Source organism: Octopus bimaculoides, chromosome 6, assembly GCF_046866305.1.
Source record: "Octopus bimaculoides isolate indiv1 chromosome 6, ASM4686630v1, whole genome shotgun sequence".
NCBI classification, from domain to species: domain Eukaryota; kingdom Metazoa; phylum Mollusca; class Cephalopoda; order Octopoda; family Octopodidae; genus Octopus; species Octopus bimaculoides.
Window position 1 is genome coordinate 27,109,139 of NC_142933.1, and position 12,689 is coordinate 27,121,827.

The 12,689-nt window shown below is 33.7% G+C and overlaps 3 protein-coding genes across 4 annotated transcripts in view; all 3 read left to right on the forward strand.

Annotated features, from left to right (window-relative positions):
* Positions 1 to 12,689, forward strand: part of LOC106869814 (2-(3-amino-3-carboxypropyl)histidine synthase subunit 1) — a 103,008-nt gene that overhangs the window by 19,652 nt on the left and 70,667 nt on the right. The window lies entirely within an intron of this gene.
* Positions 865 to 3,934, forward strand: LOC149134981 (neuropeptide Y receptor type 1-like). Its single transcript, XM_089353648.1, has one exon. It carries the CDS (start codon positions 871 to 873, stop codon positions 1,777 to 1,779), a length of 909 nt encoding a protein of 302 aa, XP_089209774.1. The 5' UTR covers positions 865 to 870; the 3' UTR covers positions 1,780 to 3,934.
* Positions 4,123 to 7,498, forward strand: LOC106869816 (melatonin receptor type 1B-B). Its single transcript, XM_014915703.3, has one exon. It carries the CDS (start codon positions 5,537 to 5,539, stop codon positions 6,458 to 6,460), a length of 924 nt encoding a protein of 307 aa, XP_014771189.1. The 5' UTR covers positions 4,123 to 5,536; the 3' UTR covers positions 6,461 to 7,498.

The following is a 12,689-nucleotide window of genomic DNA, read 5'->3' on the forward strand; positions in this document are numbered from 1 at the left end:
TCAGTTTTTTTCTCAGCAATAATACTGCTCCTAAGCTCACACAGTGTTGGGATTCTCCCATTCTATTTTATGTTTTCGTATACACCTGCCAAAAGGTTGTCTAACAACTGTAGGCTTGTATACAAGCCTATTGAGCAACCTATCTAAAGTAGATGATTTTCCCTGAATGTTGGTCACTTTTCATGACACTCTTCCCCCATTGTCAAGAGTCATGACTTACTGATGAGGTAGTCATTACAGTCCACTGTGCAATTAGGGATACCACTTATACCGAACAGTGAAGTGCCATGGAGCAGTTGCTTTATTAAACATAGCAAATTGGGAAAATGTAAGTGTTTGTATCATTCTTCCGACAAATTTTCTAAATTTGTCCAATGTTGTGAAACTAGATTCTAAGTTGAATCTGTTAAGTAGGATGTATATTAATCTGTAAACATATATAAGCAGACTACTACATAAACTGTTGCATTGTATTCTGATAGTTTTTTATGGATGTTTACTTCACATTGTAATTATATTTGTGTAAGAACTCAACTGCAACAACAGAACAAAACGAATATCATCTCCAGTGTACAAGTTTGGATTACAAATCATGTTAATGCACTAATCAGCTTGCTTACCTACAAGTACATCTCTGAAATTATTGCAACACCAGTCTTTATATATATATATATATATGTATATATATATATATATATATATATATATATATATATATATATATATCTACACATACAAACAGACCAGTCACACTGAAGGCATATATATATACAAACAGAAAGCCATATATATATATATATATATATATATATATATATCAACATATATATTTTATATTTACTAAACTAGAAACTACAGACTTGTTTCAGCATGAATGTAACCCATTTGTCTGATCCTGTTCTGTTTTCAAGATTAGTTGTTTTTAGTATCATACCTGTATTCCTAATGGTGGGACTCGTAGGTAACATATTTGTGGTATATATTTATGTACAACAACCAAAGAAAAGCAATGTAGAATCATTCATCCTTGTACTAGCTGTTGTTGATCTTATTGGATGTATCTTTGGAATGCCTCTGGAAATGGCTGAACTCTACTTGGCAATACAATCAAAATATTTGTGTAAATTATACAAGTTTATTATTTTCACCTATTCTATCATGTCATCCTTCATTCTTCTCACAATTGCCATTGAAAGGTTTCGAAGTATATGTTGTCCACTTAGTAAACAAATGAATCCAAAACTACGCAATACTCTCGTTATTTTCATAACTGTAACATCTCTTGCATTGATACTGCCACCTGTTATCTACATTGAAAGTGTTCCCTTTTCCCATGAAGAGATGTATAGCTGTGACTTTCAAGGGTCATTCCTCTGGCCATATCGTCTCATAGCATTAATTATTCAGTGTATTCTTGTCCTAAGCATGACTGTGCTCTATTCATTTGTTCAGAAGACTATTAATCAGCATTTGATGAAAAAGCAAAGTAAAAAATCTTTCCAACAAGAACAAATCAATCGCACAAGCATTATACTTTTCTCTGTCTCAGTTTTATACTTTGTTAGTTTCACACCAACCCTTCTCTTTTGTGCCATGTATCCATACTGCAGAGATTCTATCCTGTTACAAATTTTTAAAGTAATTTTATATCGTTCTTGGATACTAAATTCATCCTTAAATTCCATAGTGTATGGATTCTGTAACAAAATTTTCTGGAAAAGTTTTGTAAATATATTTAGTAGGGATAAAAGTGACTTTAAAATGTATGAGAAATTTTAGGATTTGGTTTAGACCACACATTCAATAGAGAGGAATTCTTTCACATACCAGAAGTATTTTCTTTGCTGACCATTTCCAACAAAATGCATTTAAAAAATTTTTTGTAATATTGAAAATACGAGCTCAAAGCTTTAGGTATTTAATGAAATAACCAACTTTTCCATTTTATTCTATCCTAATGTTTGGAGAATTATATTTTCTTTCATAAAATTGGAAAGTTTTGATTTTAACCCTGTCAGCATGGAAAGTGGATGTTAAATGATGATGATGATGATGATGAACCTTTTAAAATATGCTGTTTCTATCCTTGATCCAGTGTCAGTCTAAGGTAGGTTAGTATCAGAAAGGCCTATTTGAACACCTCAACAGTTTCTCTGTTACATATTTATTCTAGCTTCTGTTGTAGTTTTATACTTTCTGTAGACCCATAGCTGTGTATCAAAGTTCTCTTTTAAACTCCAAACTATTTGGAACCTACAATTTCTGAATTACATATTAAATCTGCACTAAAAAAATACTGGATAAACAATATTGTTGCTCTTGTCGCAGTCATCATCATCACCGTTTTTGTGTTTGTGTGTTAATATGTTTGATATATTCAATTTATGGAACACATCCTGTTCTTAAATGTGCAGAGCTGAATAATTTTATATTTTGGAGATTGTAGTTAATGGATGTATTGAATTTTGTTTCCTATGTTTTATCTTGTTTAGCTCCACATCATTCTGAATTGACAAGACCTATTTTTTTTCCTGCCAAATCCTTTATTTTATCTTACCCTTCCAGTGCTAGATAAAATATTGTGCCATTCAAGTACTGGTGTGGTTAGCATCAATTTACTTCAACTCCTCAAAACTATTGGGCTTGTATCTAAATTAGAGATTATTATTGCTGTTGTTGTTAATGTGGTGAGCTGGCAGAATCATTTACATGCTTAAATTCTGTTGAGGTCTACGTTGTTTTTCATCCTTTCAAGGTCAAGGAAATAAATGCCAGTCAACCACTGTAGTCTCTGTTAATTGTTCATACCCCTTGCCCAAAATTTCAGGCATGTGCCTATAGTAGAAAGATTTATTGCTGTTGTTTTTATCGTCAGATTTGGCTTGCCTTGTGTGAAAATGTTCTTTCCCTCACTTTTTGAGACATGATTCATTCAAGCATTATTAAATTAATTTTTCTGTAGGAACTTGCAAAAATGAGCTTTGATCATGTAAAGGAAGCCTACCCTTAATACCCAAGAATAGACAAAAACAACAAAAAATAGATGTTTTAAAATCTTTAGAAAATGTTTTTAAGCACATTACATTTTCATGTCAAAAATGATTGCTATGAGGTTGAACATTGCAGTAGCAACAAATAATAATAGTAACATTAATAATTATAATAATAATAATCCTTTCTGCTATAGGCACAAGGCCTGAAATTTGTGGGGAGGGGATAAGTCAATCATATTGACCTCAGTGTTCAACTGGTACTTCATTTAAAGAGCAACCAAGCTTCACCCTTTTTCAAAAAACTGAACAAAAATTTAATAGATATAGCTTCTCATCTGTGGTGCTACAAACATTCCAAAGAAGTTAGAATGATATACAAGTGATAAGTTCAAAATATGAACAACATGTAAAAGATAGATTCTTAGTAAAATTCAAATAAAATCACTACAAGCAACATGGAACATAACCCCAAATATGTCAAAAATGCTTACTGGTTGATTTAGTTGCACATTGAGACAACTCGAGAAATATTTAAACAAATAGGGGCTGCAATAAGGGTGGAGCACTTGCAGAAAACAGCACTGCTTGGGACCGCTCGAATACTCCATAAGGTGCTTGAAAAATAAGAGGTTACCCTAGTTTACTGGTAGTGAACAGCTGACACTATAGTACATCTCCAGAGTTAGAAGCTATGCAAAGGCAACAACAACAACAACAATAGTAATAATGGTTTCAAATTTTGTCACAAGGGTAGCAATTTGGAGAAGGGGATGAGTTGATTACATCAACCCCAATGTTCAACTGCTACTTATTTTATCAACCCCAAAAGTTGAAAGGCAAAGTTAACCTCAGTGGAATTTCAACTCAAAACATAAAGAGGGACAAAATACTACTATGCATTTTGCCCAGTGTGCTAACATTCCTGCTAGCTTGCCACCCTATATAATAATAATAATGACAGCAATGACGGTGGCAGCGGCAGCAGCTGCCCTGATGCAGTACCAGGCAGTGACTCTCATGGCTTCTGATCTTAACTGATTGGAAGTGTTATCATGTACATTGTTTTGTCTTGGTATAAAAGATGGACTACAGCAAATATTCTGCTCAATACCACAGATTTGCTTGTCAGCTGTTTGACCATAACCAGTTGAGCATGTCCTTTAGTCGCTGACAATATGTGCATCTCTGATCACAAGCAGAGGTAGTGGGGGAGCATCATAGCCACGTATTGAGACGACTTCTTTGGGGTTTGAATAATTCAACTCTGAAAACATGGGTGTTTCGTTCAACATCCTTAAACAACCCTCATTCAGGGACCTTTTCTGCTGGATGGGCTACTCGACTTGATGAAAATTCTAATTGGGCCCCACCTGCTAGGTCATGTGCTGTTTATTTTGATATGAGATCACCATGTCATGCACATACAGTTGTGATGCACGTGCCTGATGTACCATTATGAGTTGGGTAGTCATGGTGGGGATACTGGGCTTCGTATATTTTACACCAGTGTCACTTGATCACATGCACTGCTCTCTCACTCAATAATAATGATGATAATTATAAATTCTGATATCAGCACAAGGAATTTTATATTGTGTGTGGAGCATATAATTGTGATCCTGTTGGCCTCATCTACTTGATGGAATCTTATATCATGAATAAACATAGAAAAATGAAATTCTGTGTTCATGCTATGAGGGAATTAGTCAGTACCAGTAGTCCCAGGACTTCACTGGTACTTAAATCCACCCCTGAAAGAATGAAGCACCCACTTGAAATTTGCTGGCTAGGGACCAACACCATAAAGTGCTGACACAAATGCCACAAAACTTTTCTGCTATGTTCTAAAGATTGTGTCATTTAAAGGCTCACTGCCTTTAAATAGGGTCTTTGATTTAGACAGAAGGCCAGCAGTTTGAAGAGGAAGGTGTGAGTCAATACCATTGGTGCCAGTACTTGATTGATACATTGTTTCAACCATAGAGATTTGAAAGGCAAATTTGGCCTCAGCAAGGTTTGAACTTAGTTGGAAGAAATACCTAAATAATTTTTTTCCCACTGATATTTTGTTTCTGGTCATCATCACTAAATAGTGTAATTTTGTAAAGTGATAGTATTAAAATCATTGTTGTTAATCATGTTTCATAACTTGGTACATATATGTGATGTGATGATCTACTTTCAAACTAATTAGTAAAATTAAGCAGGATGTATTTTAGTCTGTATAATATCTATTTAAGCAATTTATCGAACATATTATTGCAAATTCCTTTGAAATCTCTCTCTGACAAGTTTATTCCACATTGTGATTGTATTTCTATAAGGACTCAGCTGAGAACAGAACTCCAATACCATCTCTAACATAGAAGTTTAGATTACAAATGATTTCCAGTCTACTGTTAATGGACTAACCAATTTACTTACCATACGATATATATATATATATATATTTATACTAATACGAGCATACAAATATATACATTTCAACAATCAGCATATACACGTTAAACGTACTAAACTATAAACTACCAACTTGTTTCAACATGAATGCAACCCATTTGTCTGATCTTGTTATGTTTTCAAGATTAGTTGTTTTCAGTATCATACCTTTCTTCCTAATTGTGGGACTCATTGGTAACATGTTTGTGGTATATATTTATGGACGCCAATCCCAGAAAAGCAACGTAGAAACATTCATTCTTGTACTAGCTGTCATTGATCTGATTGGATGTATCTTTGGAATGCCTCTGGAAATGGCTGAACTTTATCTTGCAATTCAATCAAATTATTTCTGTAAAATATACAAGTATATTGTCTACACCTGTTTTACAATATCGTCCTTCATTCTTCTCACAGTTTCCATTGAAAGGTTCAGAAAAATATGTTGTCCACTTGGAAAACAAATTACCCCAAATCTACTTCAGATACTCATTGTTTCCATAACAATAACATCGGCCATACAAATAGTACCAGTTTTTATCTATAATGAAGGTGTTCCCTTTACCTATGAAAACAAGATGTACATGATATGTGACTGTGACCTTAGTAAGTCATCTGTCTGGTCATATGCTCTATCAGCCTTAATTCTTCACATTATACTTTTCCTAACCATGACTGTACTTTATTCCTTTGTTTGGAAGACTATTACTCAGCATCTCAGGAAAAAGAAAAGTAAAGAAGGAGCTCGCAGACAACAAGGAATCAATCGCACAATCATTGTACTTATCTCAATCTCTGTTTTGTATTTTGTCAGTTTTTCACCATTCCTTGTCTTCTTAGTCATATATCCATACTGCAAAGATTCTAATTTGTTGCAGATCTTTAAATTAATTTTATATCGTTCTTGGATACTAAATTCATCCTTAAATCCCATTGTGTATGGATTCTGCAACAAAAATTTCCGGAAAAGTTTTGTAAATATTTTTACTAGGGGTAAAATTATGTTTGAAATGGAAGAGAAATTTTAGGATTTGGTTTACACCACACATTCAATAGAGAGGAATTCTTTCAAGTAGAAGAAACATTTTCTTTGCTGACCATTTCCTAAGAAGAATACTGTTTTCTTTCTTTTGTACAATATTGAAAATAACTCAAAGTTTCAGATATTTTTATAAAATAACCAACTTTTTCATTATTTTTATGATGTTTGGAGAATTATATTTTCTTTCGTAAAATTGGAAAGGTTTGATATCAAACCATGCCAGCATGGAAAGCGAATGTTAAATGACGATGATGATGATGATGAACCTTTTAAAATATGCTGTTTATATCCTTGATCCAGTGTCAGTCTAAGGTAGGTTAGTATCAGAAAGGCCTATTTGAACACCTCAACAGTTTCTCTGTTACATATTTATTCTAGCTTCTGTTGTAGTTTTATACTTTCTGTAGACCCATAACTGTGTATCAAAGTTCTCTTTTAAACTCCAAACTATTTGGAACCTACAGTTTCTGAATTACATATTAAATCTGCATTAAAAAAATACTGGAAAAAAAAAATTGTTGCTGTTGGTGTTGGCACAGTCATCATCATTATCATCATCATTATTACCACCGTCTTCATCATCATCATAACTCTTATGTAAACTTTTCCCTCCTTGAGTTAGTTGGTCAAGTCTTCTACACAGAATTATGTTATTCCTGTATTTGTATCAACTTTTTTTAAATCACAGAAGTTTTAGACTGGCCAACCCATGGAGATTATCATTAATATCTGCACTGGTATGGATATGTTACCTATGCATGTTATATGTTCCTAACAATGTATTCACTTCTTTTGTGCAATTCATTTGTCAGAGAAAGGATTTAAAATTAATCTCTTGTGCTTTTAGCAATTCTAAGACAATTTTAAAAATAGCAATTAAAATTCTCTTTCAATGAAAATGTTTGATATTCTTTAATGAGCAAAAAATTATTTTGAAACCCAGCAACTCTTCAATCTTGTATTTTACATACATCATTAGCAACTTTCATACTTATTTAAGAAATAAACACTTCTAGTGTTGTGATTAACATTGTTCTCATTGTCTCACATTTCAACATTTATTTACATGTCTTTGGTACAAGCAATGTATTATATATGTGTGTGTGTGCGTGTTAATATGTTTGATATCTTCAATTTATGGAATGCATCCTGTTTGTAAATGTATTAAACCTAGTAATTTTATGTTTTGGAGATTGTCGTTAATGGATGTGTTGAATTTTACATATATTTTCCTATTTTGTTGTTGTTGTTGTTGTTTAGTTCCATAGCCTGGGCAAAGTTCAGAGAGTTGTTACATGTACTGTTGACGAAGAGCCTCTTGCTCAGAGTAAAAGGTAGATTATACGATGTATGTGTGCAAACTGCGATGCGTCACAGCATTGAAACATGGGCTGCAACTGCTGAAGACATGCGTAGTCTAGAGAGAAATGAAGCTAGCATGATCCACTGGATGTGTAATGTCAGTGTGCACACAAAACAGAGTGTAAGCGACTTGAGAGAAATGTTGGCCTTAAGAAGCATCGGATGTGGTGTGCAAAATAGTTGACTGCACTGGTATGGTCATGTACTGCGTATGGATGAGGAGAGCTGTGTGAAAAAGTATCACTCCTAAATAGTGGAAGGAACCCATAGTAGAGGGAGACCCAGGAAGACATGGGATGAAGTGGTGATGCAATGACAAAAGAGCGAGACCTCTGGAGATATGCTTTGACTAAGAAGACCTGGTTAGTAAAGTGATATCACAGCTGTAGCCTACACCAGTGTTGCATAAGCAGCCCACTTAAAAATGTACCTTTGGATCGTCAGGTGACATGCCATGTTTGAGGAGACCTATAGGGTCAAATAAATCAAAATCAAATCAAACCACAATCAAATGGAAACTGTAGTTGAGGCTGATGCCAGTGCCACCTGACTGGCTCCCGTGCTGATGGCATGTAAAAAGCACCATCTAAATGTGGTCTGTGCCAGTGCCCTCACCCCGACTGGTTCCTGTATCTGGCATCACTCCAACATTTCCATAATCTCTCTACTACCTCTTTTTATTGTGCCACCATTGATGGTAAAGGACCTAAAACTGTGTACTTGGGAGTGACAGTGGAAAGATAGTTGTGACACTTTTGTCATCACCTGGAAAGAAGAGGTTCTGCACAAAGACTTTACTACATAATTGTATTCAATGAATGAAAGTGTGTTACAAACTTTCTCATTCCCATACAATATCCAGAGTAAGAGCCAGCAAGGAAGTGATTAAGAGGATATAAAAAGAGTGCATGTAAGCTGTTCAGGAAGAGAGGATAGGGAGACTCCACAGGACTGTTTAGGTATTTATATATCTAAATATTTAAAAAATCAAAATAAGCAACACGGATTTTAAAGATGACTGCAGTACGCACGTTTCATACTACTCCATTTATTTAAGTAATGCAAGCATTACATTAAATGCAATATGTAGAGCAATCTTCAGCTGCACAAAAATGTAGAAAATTACAGTAGAATAGACACTTTATAATTGTGGCAACACTTAAAATCCAAGTGGGAAGAAGAATACATAAAAATCTATCTTGACATAGCCAAGGCTAGCAGGCTAGTAATTAGTTCTTGGTAGAATTCTAACTGTCTCTGATTTTATTGTCTCTTATCTAGTGGTTATAGTATAAGGGGCAATCACTCCTAAGGAAAGGGAAGGTATAAGCATTATACATGGATATGGTTATAAAGGTTTCACTGGTCAAAGTGGCAACACTATTTTAGGTTGGGTGTTTTTTACTGCTATCATAATGTTGGGGAATTAAACCTTAAGCATTTAGGTCAACAGGGCTTTTTCTTTAGTCTGAATAAAGTATCAGTATTGTTTTACATATACTAAGTATGGGAAATTTATAGATATCAATATTAGCTTAATTATTATGTTAATAATAAGAAGTATGTTAATAATAAAAATGTAATTAGTTTATACAAAATCCCTGAAGTAGTGTCAATTTTGAATTCAAAGGCTATAGATAAGGTGTAAAGTTTAAGAATATTATATATATTGGGCTCAGAAAACTATTTTGAATTATTTAAAAAAATTATTTTAAAATTTAAGCTAATATATATCATAATACTATTTGAAAGACACATAAAAGATAAGCTTTATTTCTATAATGTAAAGAATTAGTATAGGATTTATATAGTTTATAATAATGAGTTTATTAAGGTTAGGGACAAAAAAAAACCCCCAGAAGAATGGTACTAATTAACAAGGACATCCAATATAGAAACATGATAATTGATTACTAGTTTAATTATACTATCTTATATAGTCATGAACTTGTTTTAAGACTAACATGGGCTAATTACAGAATATTAATGGAATAAGGATTAGATTTTGTTGTACTTGGGGATGGTCATATTGGCAGTTTAGCCAATAAAAACACATGCACTGTATATTTGGTGTTAATTTGCTTGAGCTTTATATTACCTTATATTACATTATTCCTATTTCGGCCAGAGTTCTTTCGTTACACTTCTGTGACCTCATCAGTGGTCCTTTGCTTTCTTCTTTCTTATGTGTGTCTCACCTTGCTAACTGTCAGCCATTTTGTATTTTGTATTCCTATTGTATGTGTCTACGCATGCGTATCCTTCAATGGCCGAAATAGGAATAATGTAATATATGGTAATATAAAGCTGAAGCAAATTAACACCAGATATTCAGTGCGTGTGTTTTTATTGGCTAAACTGGCAATATGACCATCCCCAAGTACAACAACATCTGTTTCAACACACAATTTCACATAAAAAATCTTGCAAAACAAATATGTAAACGGATTAGATTTATTTAAGTCAAAATATAGAATAAACACGACACTACCACTAGAAGCCCTAAAATAATGTAATGATAATAAGGAACCTTTTAATGATAATAAGGAACCTTTTAATGTAATGATAATAAGGAACCTTTTAGAGTCAAGCATTGAATAAAATAAAATAAAATGTAAATTTTGGGAACTAATTAAAAACATCCTATTTTTATAAGCTACATAGGGTTAAGATACATATTAAGAACTAACAGCAGTAGCAGAAGTAGTGTGAAAAAATACCTCTCGTGGAATAAAGTTGAAATCTTAGTTATCACAAGAAGATTGTATGTTAAAGTGAGAGATCAGAAATATATGTTACAAAGGTTCAATTTCCAATTTAAAATATGTGCTAATTAGTACCCCAAGATGAACATGGTAGAAGTTGAAATCCCATATTTTGATAATTTTAATTACTTTTTAAAAAATTTACAAGTGTGAGTAGAGCAGTGTACACATGATACTCTAAGGTCTAATCTATTATTGATTAGATTAGGATTATTTCTAAGTTTAAGAATTTCATATATTTCCATAGAACATAATTCACATCCACATCTACTATTTCTATAAGGTTCACATCCACATCTACTATTTCTATAAGGTTGAGCTTTTCTTATAATTTCCCATTTAAGGCTAAAACTAATAGCATTATCTTTTAACTCCCAAATTTTATTTGCTAATGTTGTACTATTTGCCTTATGTCTTAGTCTAAAAGAAGACCTATGGCTTTATATTCTCTGTTTCAGATTAATGCTACATCCTACGTAAATATAATTCTCGGTTCTCGTACTTATGATGCATTTGTAAACTATGTTATGGGTGCAACATGTGCCTAATAACGGACAATGGGACTCATTTCTACAGTTGCACCTAGTGGAGCTATCAACCACACCTGTATTATTACTAATATCTCTATTATTATTGTTACAATTATTTACACTAATATTATTTATCCCTTCAACAATTCTACTATTAGGTATATTTTGATCATTTCCATAATTATTTAACTCGTTATGTATGCAGTACCATTAGGTGTGTATGGCACTTATATGGATGCCTGCATGGAGGCATGTAGTACAAAGAGGGAAGTAAGCAAAATATGTACCCTTACCCTCATTACAAGAGGGGTGTACAAATTGCCAGTTGAAACTGTTCATTTACATTTAAATTAAAATGGCAGTGGTAGAGGAGGATAGGTGAGCATAATGGGTGTGCAAACATGGATGTTGTATTCATAACCTGTGCGAATGGATATAAGTCTCCTGATTATTAATACTATATTAATACGCATAAACATTCTAATCAGCATATTTATTGCATAAACATTATACAATTAGAGGGAAAGACTGACATGTAGCTTTGGCAAATGGGATGTTAATTGAGAAAGCGGAAGTTTATAAAGACATTGACTGAGTCACATTTAAATAAAATTAGAACGTAGGAACTTAACTGTTAATTCAAGGCCTGTTGTTACATGAAGGGCAATTGAGCAAGTGATGATATTAATGAAAAAACTATTCCTTAAATATAGGATTGAATGGAGTGCTAAGGGCCTTATCTGAACGGATGTGTCTCCACATACTTAAACAGCCTTACAAGAAGATGTCATAATATTTAATTACTATTATTATTACTAGGACTTCACTAGTACTTTAATCCACCCCCGAAAAAATAAAACACCCACTTGAAATTTGCTGGTTAGGGACCAACACCATAAAGTGCTGACACAAATGCCACAAAACTTTTCTGCTATGTTCTAAAGATTGTGCCATTTAAAGGCTCACTGCCTCTAAATAGGGTCTTTGAATTAGACAGAAGGCCAGCAGTTTGAAGAGGAGGGTGTGAGTCAATACCATTGGTGCCAGTACTTGATTGATACATTGTTTCAACCATAGAGATTTGAAAGGCAAATTTGGCCTCAGCAAGGTTTGAACTTAGTTGGAAGAAATACCTGAATAAATTTTTTTCCCACTGAAAACACAAACCCCTTCAGGTAGATGACCCTGCTCGATCTGTAGAAAAGGCGTAGGTAGAGACTTCATAAGATGTACCCAATGTAAGCTGTGGACACATAAGAGGTGCAGCAATATCAAAGGAAGGCTAACTAGCAAGATAGTTTTTGTATGTGGCAGATACTCAGGAGCAATAAACACTGAAAATGTGCAGAAAACAACCTTTGCCACATTCCAGAGAGAAAAACTAGAAGGACTTGATAGCTTCTGCTAACTCGGTGACCAAGTTTGTAACGGGAGAGGGTGCACTGAAAGTGTAGCTGCTAGAATAAGAATAGCCTGGGCAAAGTTTAGAGAGCTCTTACCACTGCTGGTGACAAAGGGCCTCTCACTCAGAGTAAAAGGCAGACTGTATGATGCATGT